We start from the raw sequence: 15,206 nt of genomic DNA on the forward strand, positions 1-15,206 counted from the left end.
GTTGTGCAGCTTCCTCCTAGGACTCTGGTATAATCCCCGCAACTTGCACTGAAACTTATGGGCAACGTTATACAACAATAAACAGTAATACTCAATCATCATTTTTATTGTCATGGTCATTTCACATGGTCACACATTTCAAATGTACAGCACTGACCTTTCCTTTTTTCCTGTTTTTGTGGTTTTAAATGTTAAGAGATATATGCAACTATTTCCAGTTACAGTTAGTTTTATCAAAATTTTTACAAAAGTTTTTAAAATAATCTGAGAGTAGAATGGTGTTCTAGACTTGATTTTCTTATGTTACAGGTGTGATTTAAATGTCTTTGCATCATACACCCATACAGTGTCTATGCCCTCCCCCGCGGTACTTTCAGGAATCCACGTAGGGAAGGGGAAGCGACAGGTCACCACCTTGGCTGTGCTAGGCAGCTCGCTTGCCAATTTCAGCTCAAGCTTCTCCATCTGAAGATAAAAGCAGCAAACAAACATAATTAGCATGATGATTTGAACTCCACAAGTTTCTGCATTTTGGTGAGACACAGAGGTACTCACCATCTGAGGGACTCCAAAAATGACAACATTGGAGTATTGAGCAAAGCTGACCTAAGAAAGGAAAAAGGAAGTAACATGCTAAATGACTAACTTCATTACAGCAGATGTCTGTAAAACAAAGGTTTGTTTTCAGAAACCACTGACCTTCCACAAGTCTGAGATGTGAAATGAGGTGGAGCGGTAGACTCCCTCCCTCCAGGCCCTGTAGCGAGAGTACCACACCAACCAGGGGTTCAGCTCAAACCCTGACGCACGAAAACCATGTTTGGCTGCTGCAATCACCTGCAAGAAGCAAGGGGAAACAGTATAGCACACACACACACACACACGTTTGTAAATCATGTTAGATTGGTTGCTACTGAAATTAAATTTTCACCCTTTAAGGCTGTTTGCAAAAACAGTTTCAATTTTTTTTTAACCCTCTGGCCTTCATGCGTGGTAACCTTCAAGCCTAACACTGCACTAGCCCTGGATTTTTTTAAGCCTAGCCCAGCTGTCATAAGACCAGGACTATTTCAAAACTGTATAAAGAACAGACGATATCAGGACAACAGTTATGACCTGACCTGAAGCTTAGGACAGGATGGCAAAAGGTGTAAGACACGATCCAAAGCACAAAAGTAAACCAACAACATAACAGTTGTTCAGCCACATGACATCCCAGATACTCATAAACTAAACAGTCTGTAGGGCGGAACTGGTCCCCTGTTCTCCTGAACAGCTACGGGACACACCTGCTGGAGCTTGTAGATGATAAAGCCTTAGCGATCACTAAGACATGATTGATCAGACATGATTTACGAGCTTTTTTTTTTTGCTTTTTTTTTTAAAAAGTTTGATTATATTTTGTTAATCTATAACTGCGCCTTGCATAAAATCATGGTTTCTCTAAAGGCTTTCAATACCTTTTTATTTTTCTTGCAACTATAATTTTATAGTTCTTGAGGGGGCTCAGAGGGCAGAACAGTACTTACTATCCTTCCATCTCCGCTGCCTATGTCCACCAGGGTTCCCGACCTTGTCCTTAACGCCTTGAGGACGTTTTCCACCTGAGTCGTGGTGGCCGGGACAAACGGGAGGCAGACTTTCCTCAGGGCAGGGGCTACAAACGGAGCAGCCACTGCGTACAGAGCAACCAGCGACCCTCCCACTAGACCTGTTACGACGAGCCCAATGCGGCTCCTGCCCTTTCTGTCCCTGTTATCCTCATTAGGCTGTCCCGAGTCCAGCAGGAGCTCCTCTTGTGACATGACGCTAGTTTAACGCAACGTCTGCAATCGTTCACTCTACTCCATGAATGACAGCGGGGACTGTGTTTCAGCTAGCAAGCTCTTACTTATTCGACCTCAAGTTTTCATAAATGAAATTAAATATTGTTCGAACAAATTGCAAGTCTATGTTGTCCTTAGTTACGAAAAAAGAGATTATCATAGTTCAAAGTCCTGCTATTTATATGTTATTGTAACATGTAAGCATTGTAATACACGACCTGTGCAAGGCTATAATCGGCCCGAGTGGATAACAAAGAGGAACTACAAACCGTTCCTCCCCGCTTTCGTTCCCATTCAAGCTAGCTTTCATTATGTTTCGAGCGTGGTTAAAAATAAATAAATAAAATATATATATAAAAAATAACAAATAATAATAAACACCAATTTCCAATTGCAAACTTAAAAGTAACTAGATAATGAATGGTTACATTTCACTGTGGTTATACTTGTATAACTATGCATGTGACAAATATAGAACCTTGAACATTGAATATATTATGTGAGATATTTTATGAAAATCACTGATAAACTTTGTGTGAAATGCCAGAATTCTGTGAATAATGTTCTGGTGGCTAAACTCTGACATTTTTTTCAAATGTATATTTAAATTCAAATTCATTTGAATGTTTTTCATTTGTGATGAACTGACTTTTACACACACACACACACACACACACACACACACACACACACACACACACACACACACACACACACACAGATTAATATGCTGTGCCATGGTCAAATTCAAGCAGAGGGTAAATATTTAATTCAGTAAATAAACATGAAATAAATCAGCCACAATATGACCTGACATACATGTAAATCGGATGATAAATAACACTTATAATTGCATTTTTCTTGCTTTGGTGTTGTAGGCATGTTCATCCATATAGGAAACACTTCAAACATCAAAACAATTAATGAATTATATTATTTTAAATATGATTTGATCTATGTGACATATTCTAGCCTAGAGTGAAAACATTAAACAAACAAGGAACCTAAAAAGGAAAAAATGGAACTGTGATCCAGCAAAATAGGCCTACTCATCCTTGGAACCATCTCTCATGAATTACATTGACATAGCAGTGTACCATTCAAGATAGCTCCTAAACTCTTTGGTTTTTGGGAATTACTATTAAAAAGACTTTTGGATTGCATTCTTGGAAATTACTTGGAATGTCTGAGAAAAAGGAACTCTACTGACCATATTAGGTAAAAACCTTTAAAAAAAAAAAATTGGCCACCTCTATTTGCAATATTAATTTTTACTGCAATTTCATTTGGGACCTTTTGTTGTTCTTTTAATTAGAAGTCATTAGACAGTGTACGATGGACCGTGTGGTCAAGCCCTGATGGGCCATGGTGGATTGGATGATGGTACATGTGGTGCTGACTGGTGGTGGGACCATCATCCATCATTAAATCCTCCTCCTCCTCTGCCCTGTACCCTCCTGCAGCGTCCTGTGAGTAGCTGTGCTTCATCACCACAATGTTCCGTCGACTCGTCGGCGTGTTGTGGTGAGAGAGTCGGGGCGACTGCTGGTTCACCATCACTGGCTGCAACTGGGGCACAAGAGCACCCCCATCAGGTACAATGGTGGCGTCCCTGACGCTTAAGTTGCTGCGGCTACCGTGGACACTGCCCTGGTGAGAGCCACAGTGGTGGTCACGGATGCATTTGCTTTCGGAGCGTCTCAGCTTGTGGAACTTGTCAAAGTCCTCGGCCAGGGCAGGATCGGTCAGTTCACCAGAGGGGGCACGGCGCAGAGTACAGAGTTCATAGTGAGGAGGCTCAAAACCGGGGTCGAGGAGGGCAGGATCAAAATCATCTCTGTGGATCCAAAGAGGTAAAGAGAGTACATGCACAGACATCCAGACCTACAGTTCCAGAGTACAGATACAATAAACGTTTAGGAATGTGCAACAGAAACTTTGAATGTAGCTACACAGACAATGATAAATGTGTATAAATTCCCATTAATGTGAATAAATTGTAAGATAAAAGTAGAAAGAACAAAATGCCAGCACGTGGTTTTTCAACATGCCTGGCTGCTCATGTGCAATTTGAAACTAAAGGTCTGAAATTCAAGCATTTATACATATGCACATTTCTAAACTGCAGTCAAAAAGCAAAAAAATTGAAAACCAGACAAATCCTTTCACGGACATCATCAATATCATGATACTGTAATGATCGTAGCATATCTATATATGTTTATTAGAACTTAATGAAACGTATTGCCTATAATCTGTCAAACGTATCTCTTATGAATGAAATCAAGTCACTTTGAGCCGCAAACTGCTGTTACAAGGTAGGTGCTGCAATCTGTTATTTATCCAGGTAAAATTGTCACTGACAATAAAAATTACTTTTTCAACAGAGATATGGCCAAGATTGCAGCAGAAATTGCAACAAATGTAACATTAGAGTTCTATTAAAAGATATTAAGTTTCCATAAAGGACTGAATTGTTTATAATGTAGCAGGCACGTGCAGATGGGGGGGGGGGGGGGGGGGGGGGGGGGCTAGAGGGGCTTGAGCACCCGCCCCTTTCCTGATGGGTGCCCAAGGTGCCCTTTTGTTGAGGCTATATATATATATATATATATATATATATATTAACGTGTGTGTGCGTGCGGAGTCCTGTCTGTGCCCCTCAACAATAATATTTAATAATATTTAACTATCAATCACAGTTTTGCTAAATAAAAGGATCTGGCTTGCATCAGTCACATGATCACATTTAACCAGTGATCGCCCTTGACGGCAGAACGCGCTGGTTACGAGCCGGGAACGAGCTCACAAAGAGCACGCGCATTTTTAGCGGTCCGGAGCTGTAGGAGAAACACAAATTAACTCAGAGACACAGACTGATGCGACAAAACCAGTAAGTAGGTGTACAGCGTACACTGTAGTGTATAGCACCCAGGAGTATTAGCTTATTACGTACACGTTGGTAAGCTGTCTTGTTGCAACTGACGAACTGAAACAAACGAGCGTGCTGTGTGTGCAACAACGCGACAAACATTACCTGTCCTTTTATTAACTGCACAAGTAGTGCTGGTCATAGCTGCTGGCTACCTGTGTCAGGCTGTCATGGGTCTGTAGCTCTGTCCACCGTTTTAGGGAACATATTTAGTTTTAAAGCAAGTTACAGGGCTTTTCCTCCCTTTCTGGAGGGATTATATTTCACTAAAAAACGACCTAATATGCATGTCCACATAATTATGCATTATTATAATTATAATATATTAAAAACACACGCTGTATTCTAAGCACCAGCTGTCTGTTAGAATGTGATTTTTTCTCTCTCTCTGTTGGCAGAGGTATAAAAATGCGCAGGAAAATCTGACGTGCATGGCAAACTTCACTGACGATATTTAGGGAGGAATAAACTAGGGCTGCTCGATTATGGCAAAAATGATAATCACGATTATTTTCACTGAAATTGAGATCACGATTATTTGACGATATTTATTTAACCCTTTAAGATCTACCATAGAACCAAGTCCGCCAGAGCTTATAATATTTTTTTTACATGCTGTAGTGCCATTTGTGGGAGCATTTCAAGTTGCTATACATCAATACAACTGTTATAGCCCATATTTTAAAAATGTGTATGTATTAAGTCCATAGTAACTACATTAATTGCAAAAAAGTGCAATAAACTACAAAAAAATTGAAAATCGTTTTTGTTTTTTTTACATATATTTCTACTTGGAGAAATTTAAGAGGCTTATCCCTCAAAACTTTAAATACAAAAAAGTTGCAAAAAATAGTTTACAACAACAGGAAATTTATTTTGAGTGTCTTCATAGTTTTATTTTTGGAGATACAGCAATTTTTATATACACTGCAGGAAAAACAAAAAAACAATCCTATGATGCAAATTTGCAAAGAATGTGCATGTGCATCAAAATAAACTATTTCCAGCAGTGCAATTCGAGTTCTAAGGCCTACAAGTAAAAAACTACATTTTCCGCGAAAATGACGTCACTTGCGATAGTTCGCGTTGACGTCTTTTTCAATGTGGGAAGTGTTAAGAACAGCTGATCGGATCGGCAAAGCCTGTTTCTGGAATATTATGTTTTTGTTCCTGCAAGCGCTTTTTATGCAATTTTTGCAAAGCTATATGTGGAAGGAAACCGTGACCTAGGACAAGCTGATGGCATAAGATGTAAGTACAACTCCTCTGGTTTCATATGGAAAAAAATTTATTGTGCTAGCTTAGCGGTTCAGGTTCTACAGGGATTTAAAAATAGTTATACAAAACGAGCATGCTGCTCTGACCGGCTTTAAAGGGTTAACAATAACAATGTATTGAATAATGACTTTAAAAAATAATATAAAATAGTGTGCAAATACTGATAACAGTGCAAATGTTTGCAATAAAAGAAATAAATGAAAAATGTAAACTTTGCAGTGTTGCTCTGTGGTGCAGCTACGACACCATAGCAAAGTTTACACACTGTGTCTACTTGATCCACGTCTGACTCCGCGAACCCATAATGTTTCCACACCACTGAAGTTTTTTTTTTTTTTTACCTCTCTTTTCAACCAACGGCAGTCCACTCCTCTCCAAATAACTTCTGCTTAGCTTTCCGAGCTTCCCTCGGGTCCGCTTAATTGTTGTGACGCGTGTTCGAAATGCAGAGCAGTGCGCTTGATTTGCCACACGGAGCAGCGCGAGAGTAAAGCATGAGGGAGGGGCTAATAATCGGCTCAGTCATTTTTAATGATCGTTGAAAGCCCAGATCGTAATCGTGATTAAAATTCGATTAATTGAGCAGCCCTAGAATAAACACACATCAAACATAAATGAACCATTTGCCTGTCTCCATAATTGAGAGCATTTTCTCTTCTTATGTCAACACTCTCTCTCTCTTTTTTTTTTTTTTTTTTTTGCTTTTTCGGTCATGTTATGTTTACCTGTCAAAGGCTTGTTACAAACTATGAAACACATCTTGCAGACTTCTGGATGTTAGAAGAAAACTAATACTGCTCATGAAGGAGACTAAAGGCAGGAAGGTGTCCTTTAAAACTAAATATGTTAATAGGACCTCCCTATTTATATCATAGTTTATGATATAGCACGTGTATTTCAGTAATAGCCTGCTGAGGCCACTATACGTGCTGGCCTCATATCAAATGTGAAGGCAGACTGAGTCTATGTTTGACATTTTTTATATCTAATCTTCCTTTTCAAACATTTAAACAGCAGCGAGTCTGCAGCTGAGGGAATACAAACTCATATTGTCGGAACAGGTTTGCTCGTTTCTTGGATTCATTTGGTGATTTATTAAATGTATAACTGTTATTCTAATCTGCTGCTGAGTCTCTTACACTTTTCTTTATGCTGTATATTTTCACGTCTTTGGAATAGTTGGAAGTTAGATAGTCAGCTGGGAAACTTTGTGTTAACTCATGGAGCTGAGGATATCGTGGATATGCTGACCTCGCTGCGTGGTGTACAGAGCGAGGTCAGCATGATTAATATTCACAATAAAAATATTAGCCGAACATCATGAAGTCTGTATGTGTTTCATAGTGTCGAACAACCTTTGTACAGTTAAAGCCAGCAGTTACTACATGACGGAAACACCAACGTTATCTCTTCTATGTGTTTATACAGAGGTCACGCTGATTACTGAACAAAAACCCAAAGATCAGATGTTAAACAGATTTATTTGCTCTCTCTCCTCCTTAAACATGTTTTTAATGTTAGTTATAATTCAGAATTGGCGACTGAAACACGTAGGACACATAAGAACATCAGGAAATAAAACACAGATAAATATAACCTCAGTAAAAGAAGTCAGCGGGGGTTACTACAGCTGTGTACCGGGGCCTGCGCTTTGTTGGTGGGATTGCTTGCGAGGCGAGCGGGTCTATCCCACGCTTTGCCGTGAGACTGGGCAGACATCTCCGAAATCATCGAAACACTTTTGTAAAGAGGCTGTATCTTGACAAACCGACCAGACACATGAAGATTAAACCACTACATTCTCGGCTAAAAAAATATTAAAACGGTATTTGGTGACACACAAACAGGGTTTTTCAAAGCTCAGTTCTGTTAGCTTCCACAGACAATGGCCACCAGGCCAAAGCAATGGTTTTGACTCGATCAGCGTTAACCCCGCCCCCTGAGTTTGATGGGTGAGGCTGACAGATAAAATTATTTCATGATGAGAGCCAGGCGCCAGGACTGCCAAAATGAAATAAATAAATATATCATTAAATAATTAATTAAATGTGTCAATAATTAATTAAATGTGTCAATAATTAATTAAAATGTGAAATACATAAATAATTAATTAAATGTGTCAATAATTAATTAATTAAATGTGTCAATAATTAATTAATTACATGTGTCATAACTATTTATTTAATTAATTAATTCCAATTTTAATTAATTATTGCCACATTTAATTAATTATTTAATGGTGTATTTAATTAATTCATTATGGCAGTCCTGGCGTTCCATACCAGAGGGGCCGATGGCGTGATATGGCAGCCTCGCTTCTGTCAGTCTGCCCCAGGGCAGCTGTGGCTACAACTGTAGCTGCCTCCACCAGTGTGTGAATGTGAGAGTGAATGAATAGTGGCATTGTAAAGCGCTTTGGGTGTCTTGAAAAGCGATATATAAATGCAATCCATTATTATTATTTCATATTTATTACTTCCCCCTCCTCATTGCTTTATTATTGTAGCTCTAGTAATAAATAATTAAAAAAAAAAAAGATTCTGGATCAGCACCATGATGCCCATAGTATATACAGTATTCTGAAGAAGGTCTAAAATGTCATTGTGTGTGCGTGCATGTGTTTGTTTTATTTAGATGGATTTTTAAAAAACACATTACTCATGATATAACATTGTCCAGACATGGCTGGCAAGGACATGAGGAGGAAACAGTAGGAGCTGTGTGAGGCTACTAAAGGCAGGGCTATAACATTTTTCTGTCATCATTTTATTTTAGATTAAGTGCAAGAGTTGTTAGGTGTGGATAATTAGATTATAGTTTATTGCAATAGCAAGTTGTGCCTTGTACTCAGATAGACAGCAAGTGGAGAGTGATATATGAAATGATGGGATGGAAGGAAGAAGAGAAGCAAAGAGTGAATCACAGGCAGAGCCTAAATTATTTCTCACAGTTTTTGTTGCCTTATGATTCCAAGCGCTGTCACCAATCTTTGCATTTTGTTATTATCTCATGACACTTGTTTAATCAGCTACCATCTCTCCTATGGACTTTTTAATGTCTACAGTCTCAGATCAACACAGCCCTGCCCTCCAGCACTATCCACAGCAACCCCTCAACAGCAACATTGTACCCATCAGGTAAAGCATCGGCTACGTTTGCTTTGCCTTGTTGCCCATATTAGATTTTTGATAAATGTGTGTTGTTGTTATTCAGCCTGGTTCAATGTGCCCCTTTTTAACTTTGAGCACCCACCCCTTTAAACCTCTCTGCACAGCCCTGTAATGTAGGTACAATAACACAGAGTCATAGAGACAAAGCAGGTTATTTCTTCATTTTATAACCTCTGTGGGAATCCAGCTGACTACAGTTTATTTAAGAATATAGGCAAAGGTGTTATGTGTAGAAAACATATAGAAACATCAGAAATCACTTTCTGGCAGAACACAGGTTTGTGAATTTACACCTAGCACGTAAATTGAGTGTAATATTTGCAAATACATATGCACGTTACATGTACATTTTAACAGCAACCAGAAGGTTTAAGTATGAATAACTGGCAGTTTTTATTTCCTATCTGGCGCGACTTCATAATTCTACACCATTAACTAAGGATGCAAGATGGTCACAACACATGGAAAAGAGTGGGGGAGTCTTCTTTTGGACATTTGGATGCGACCTCTGAAGTACTGTGATTGACAAAAAAGTCGACAATTCCTCAGAGATAAAGTATTGGCTTAACTTTTCAGTCATTTCCAATCTTCATTTTTATGTTCACAATTAAAAGCCCCTGTTATTGATATTAATGTGAGGGTTAAAATGTCTGACCTGTAACAGAATTTTGAAAGTCGTGCCCTTTACTCTTTTACAACTATGTAAATGTGCAGTTTTAAACACTGCTCAAATCAAGCGATTTTGGCTACTGAGTAAAGATAGATCAAGATCTACAAATTGATCAAATCGATAGTTAAAGGTATATCTCAGTCCCAGCAAAGCACACATGAAGCAGCATCAGCATTTATTAGGAACTGCACACTTGCGATTTTGGGCTATATTCTGATGCACACAGGTGTTTTGTTTATTATTTAAAAATCTGTTCTTATAAAAACACATCACACATCTACCAAGACAAAATCTTTGTTTCACGTGTAAATACTTCTGAAATGTTCACTCTGAAAGGAAGTTTTGGATATGTGGAGGTCAAAAAGTACAGAGAAAGCTAATATTACCAAAAAATACCCGCATACATGAACAGAGCCTTGATGTCTACAAAGTTCTATAGTTCTGAATGTTTTGGTTTATTTAACCACTAAAGTCTTTAATTCCCCTTGTTCTCTTTTTGACAATACTACTAAATAACAATTTACCGAGACTTTACCTGCGGATGATGTATTTCTTGCGAGGCTGTTTGACCTGGATGATGACAGAGATGATGAGCAGGATGACGACCAGACCACAGGTTACTCCAATGATAGTGAGGTTAGTGTTATCTAGCGTATCCAGGATGCTCGGTTTCCTCGTCTCTGGTTGAGGGGATGATACAGACAGAAATCACAGGCGTGTTTTGTGAAAACAGCATGTGGCTGGTGGTTGGAATTTCAACATACCTTTGCAGTGATTCTCATCCCATGGGTAAACACAGTTCTGGATGCCATTGCACACCAGAGTGTGATTTATGCACATGTTGCTATGGCAAAAGAAAGTGTCTCTCTCACACGGAGCTGAAACAAGACAGGCAGGAAAGATACGGCTGTAGCAATATGTTCTTCTTCAAAGTCAGACTTTAACTATACTCACTTTTGGCTCCATTTCTGCCTAAACAGGCAACATTAGCTATGGGCTTGCTAAGGAACAGCACCACTCCTTTCCCTAGAAGCCAACAGCCAACACAGATAGCGTTCTGCTAGCTGCTCCTCCCTGAGCCTCGTTCTGCCAGAGGTTTCTTCCTGTTAAACAGGAGTTTTTCCTTCCCACTGTTACCAAGTGCTTGCTCACTGGCAGATGATGTATAGATGTATATACTTCATAAACTGTTGCAATCCCCTGAACACTTGTTATCTAAATTCTACTCATTATTTAACATTTTCCAATAAATCTTGATCTTTAAAAGAAACAAATCTCAGGCAGACAGATTTACTCACGTTCATGGAAGGTTGTAAAGAGGATTTTGAATCTGCTCTTCCTGCTGCCCTCGTCTGCCCACAGTCTCACCACCCCCACAGAGGTAACCAGCATGACATCGTTGGCCACAGTGGAGCAGAACTTATTCTTTAAGTGCTCAACGGAACTGCTGCCGTCATAGATGCCAACAAAGTTACGCTTACACTCATTGGAGTTATGCATCTCATACTCAAGAAAACGCATGTAGATCTGTGAGGAGACAAAAGGATGAGAAGAAAGAGTGCTGTGAATGGACCAGAGTTTAATAACACTGGGACATCTTTATGTTTTTCTCCTTTCATTTTTTCATGACTTGAAGACCTTCTCTATTTATCACATAAAAATTCCTCGTTGAAATGGCTCAAATATCCAACAGTGACAAAAGAAATGTAGATGTGTAAATACTAACAGCAATATTATTTAACTGGCAAGATTTTGTTGACCTGCAGTCATTTATTGAGCTCTGAAAGGCTGACATCTTTGGACGTTTTGAAGATGGTTTTAAAAAATTCTACAGTGTTTGTCTGAAAACAACCAACTTCAACATCATTAAATGAGAACTGCTACAACAGTTTCACATCAGTCATTGCTGAGCAGAATACTGTAAAAATGTGATGTTCACATTATCAGAGATGGGCAGTAACGCGTAACGCGTTAAAAGTAATTAGATTACAGTAACGCGTAATGCGTTACTGTAATCTAATTACTTTTTTCAAGTAACGAGTAAAGTAAGGGATTACTATTGCAAAAACGGTAATTAGATTACCGTTACTTTCCCGTAGGAACGCTGCATTACTGCGTTACTAAAACCGTGATTTTTTTGCAAGAATGTCTCAAGACAGTGACGTAAGCGAGTGCGACGTGAGACAACAGCTGTCTGCAGATCAACAATGGATCATATATCGAGTGCGGGAGAGAGTATGAGCATGCAGCGTTTAAAGCGTGGAAGTACTGACCTTACTTTGAGTTTGATTCCATAAAAAGTGACAAAAACATTAGCGTCCGTTGTGCGTGGGAAGAAAACTTCTTTTTACTCCGAAAAAAACCCTAAACAAGCTCCGAGTGCGCAACGACGTAATGGGAAATTCAAAGAGAAACTCGCGGATTCTTCCACTGACTGCTGCGCCACACCTGCACCAGAGCACACCTCCGCCTACCCCACTCCTGCTTTACAGGTGAAAATAGAGCAACAGGACTGCTAGTCTTTGATTTTATTTACTTTCTGCTGTGTTTTTCTTGCATCTATTTGAAAGACTGAGTGTAAACATAAAAATATTTTATTTTATGTGCTGGAATGTGCAGAAAATAGGTTTAAATGTTAAACTAATTTCTTCAAGCCAGAGAATGGTGCATATAATTTAATTTTTGCTTGATGCATAAAGTTAAAAGATTAAAACTGATAAAACGAGTTTAAAAAAAAGAGACTTTTCCATTTGATTACATTTTGTATGATGGATTATGCAGAAAAAGTAGAATTGGGTTGACAGATCTATTGCTTTATTACCTATTCAGGTTGTAAATCGTGTTTTTAAAAGTAACTAAGTAATTAATTACTTTTGAAAATAAGTAATCAGTAAAGTAACGGGATTACTCTTTTGGGGAAGTAATCAGTAATTCGTTACTGATTACTTTTTTCAAGTAACTTGACCAACACTGCACATTATGTTACAGGTAGAACACCGGCCTACTGTCTCAACAAGCAGACAACCAATCAATTCCAGGTATCTGAAGTTTGTAGTAGAGTCAAATTCCATCTGTGATTAGCAGAGATTGTTTAAATAAGAAAGAAAGAAATGGCACACAGTATGCAGACCTTGGCTCTCGGTGGAGCCCTGATGTACCATCTGCAGTCCACGGCTTCAGTCTGCTGCGCCCGGCCTTCCTTAGCTATCTGCGTTGAATCTACGTAGCCTTCTGGACCATTCATCTCAAACTCACAAACTGTGGAGAGCAGCAGTTTTACGTAACAGTTAAAGCAATGCTGTTGTAACAATGAGGCCTGTTTCAGTTGTAGAGACAAGTTTTCTGTAGTACTTGACGCTTCATATGAAGATTTATGCAACCTCAAATGCTGCGTAAAATGTAAAATAAAATGGAATCCAGTGGTCTGCAAGCCTCATAAACTATAAATCAAATGCTTAAACTGAGAAAATACAATTTAAGAAAAAAGATCATTTTGAATTTTAATGCCAGCCACATGTCTCAAAAAAGTTGGGCATGCCATGTTTACTGTTGTGTAGCGTCCACTCTTCTTTTAACAACAGCCTGTTAACGTTGGAAACTGAGGAGACCAGAATGTTGCCTCATTCTTGTCTGATATAGGATTCTAGCTGTACTACAGTGCAGTGCCTTCTTTTTTGTGATTTTCATTCTATGATGTGCAAAATGTTTCCAACTGGTGTAAAGTCTGGACTATATGCAGGCCAGTTCAGTCCAGCAAAGTTATGCTGTTCTAATAGATGCAGTAGGTTTGGTATTGCCTTGGTAAAATGGTGTCTTTTTCCCTGAAAACACACTTTTCAACACTGATGATGCCTTTCTAGTAGATCTGCAAGCCCAGAGAAAATGGCAGTGTTTCTGGATCATATGGCTTCTTCTTTGCATCCTATAGCTCTAACCCGTGTTCATGGACGGCACACTGAACTGTGTTCATTGACAATGACTTCTGGAAGTGTTCCTGAGACCGGGCACTGATTTCCATGATAGATTCATGCTTTTTTTTTTTTTTCACAATTTCCAGCCTTGTCCCCTTGTGCACAGAGATTCTTCCAGATTCTCTGAATATTTCGATTCACCCAATTAGCTGTAAAAGGCTTCTTTTTACCACCACTTACTTTTCTAGACCTCGTATATTTTCAGATATGCTGTTGCCATCAATTTCAAAATGAACTAATATGTTTCATAACGTAAAAGGTTTGTGAGGTTTATGTTTTTATTGACATTTTACATAGCATCCCATCCTTTGTGGAGTTGGGCTTGCCCTTGGCAATGTGAAAATGTTAAACAGCACTTTATCTCATCATCATCTCAGAATGTTAAAGACAAGATATCTTTGAATAGATAAATGTGCAAACATTTTTATTTTACATAGGCTAACTATGTGTCACCATGTCACTATGTGTTTCCCCTTTGACAGAAACGGTTCAAAACTGGTTGTGATGTCACAAATTAAGTTTCCAAATTCAAATTTTAGACTCTATTTAAATTTTTACATCTTGTAGCATCGAGTATGAAGGGTTTTCTAGTACTGTTATTAACACAATTCTGAGGAAAATAACATGTATGTGTGGAGCTGTACCTAAGTCAAAAATTTAAATACACCTCATTACATTTTTAGTTTTTTTAAAACTCCAACATTGGTTCTCATGGCAGATTGGGAAACTGATACATTAAATTGGAAAGGTTAAAACTAGCAGTTAAAACCTCCATTACTGTATGCACATTCCAGTTTCCAGTAATCACTAGTAACACTGCAGTAATGCTAACTTAGGATTTTGTCTCCATATAACATTATAATCATACTTGCTAACCTCTAGCTCACAGATTTATGTACTGTGAGCTCAGACTAATGTGTAACAAAGTCACCATGTACAAACGTCTCAGTTATTAAAACATGACACATGTAATGTACTGCAGTTTTCCAGCAACATGACATCTTTCCTGCAGTATGTAAATTTGATTTAACAACTCGTTTCCTACTTTGATGTTAACACATATCAATTTAATCAAGCACTACACTGACTTTCTGCTTTGTGTCTAATATTATGTTGTATCATGATCACACACAAGTTTAATACTCACATGGTAGAGCTGGCAGTTCCCCAAGCCCTTTAAACTCGGGATCTGAAAGCAGAACATCGGTCTTGTAAGAGGCAAATAAATTTTTATAACATGATGTACTCCACGTACTGTATGTGATAAACACATGCATTTAAAATTGTGTACACATAAGGTGTTTAAAGATGTTTGTGTGGCAGATGTTCTGTGGACAATATCCCCAGATGTTTTGTGTC

The 15,206-nt window shown here is 38.6% G+C and overlaps 2 protein-coding genes across 2 annotated transcripts in view; both read right to left on the bottom strand.

The window, feature by feature from the left end:
- Nucleotides 1-80: 80 nt before the first annotated feature.
- atpsckmt (fATP synthase c subunit lysine N-methyltransferase) lies at nt 81-2,064 on the bottom strand. Its single transcript, XM_085388157.1, has 4 exons — nt 1,530-2,064; nt 700-837; nt 556-606; nt 81-465 (listed from the first exon to the last, which is right to left on the bottom strand). The coding sequence occupies exons 1-4, from the start codon at nt 1,803-1,805 to the stop codon at nt 304-306; spliced, it is 627 nt and encodes a 208-aa protein (XP_085244283.1). The 5' UTR covers nt 1,806-2,064; the 3' UTR covers nt 81-303.
- Nucleotides 2,065-3,092: 1,028 nt separating this feature from the next.
- The window catches only part of LOC146648690 (neuropilin and tolloid-like protein 1), a 42,167-nt gene continuing 30,053 nt past the window's right edge, over nt 3,093-15,206 (bottom strand). The window contains exons 5-10 of the mRNA XM_085389409.1: nt 14,995-15,036; nt 13,007-13,134; nt 11,175-11,403; nt 10,641-10,754; nt 10,412-10,556; nt 3,093-3,663 (exon numbers count right to left, since the gene is read on the bottom strand). Of these exons, the coding sequence (XP_085245535.1) occupies nt 3,138-3,663; nt 10,412-10,556; nt 10,641-10,754; nt 11,175-11,403; nt 13,007-13,134; nt 14,995-15,036 (1,184 nt within the window). The 3' untranslated portion in view covers nt 3,093-3,137. The remainder of the gene's footprint in view (nt 3,664-10,411; nt 10,557-10,640; nt 10,755-11,174; nt 11,404-13,006; nt 13,135-14,994; nt 15,037-15,206) is intronic.

This window comes from Rhamphochromis longiceps, linkage group LG18 (genome assembly GCF_057381845.1).
Source record: "Rhamphochromis longiceps isolate RC_006_pf linkage group LG18, R_longiceps_female_GT1.1, whole genome shotgun sequence".
Taxonomy (NCBI): domain Eukaryota; kingdom Metazoa; phylum Chordata; class Actinopteri; order Cichliformes; family Cichlidae; genus Rhamphochromis; species Rhamphochromis longiceps.

Excerpts from the sequence above, each read along its gene's own strand:
- atpsckmt (XM_085388157.1), bottom strand. The coding sequence starts at position 1,805 with ATGTCACAAGAGGAGCTCCTGCTGGACTCGGGACAGCCTAATGAGGAT. Across the intron at positions 838-1,529 it reads GCAGCGGAGATGGAAGGATA|GTGATTGCAGCAGCCAAACA; the intron begins GTAAGTACTGTT and ends TGCTTCTTGCAG. Across the intron at positions 466-555 it reads TTTTTGGAGTCCCTCAGATG|ATGGAGAAGCTTGAGCTGAA; the intron begins GTGAGTACCTCT and ends TTTTATCTTCAG.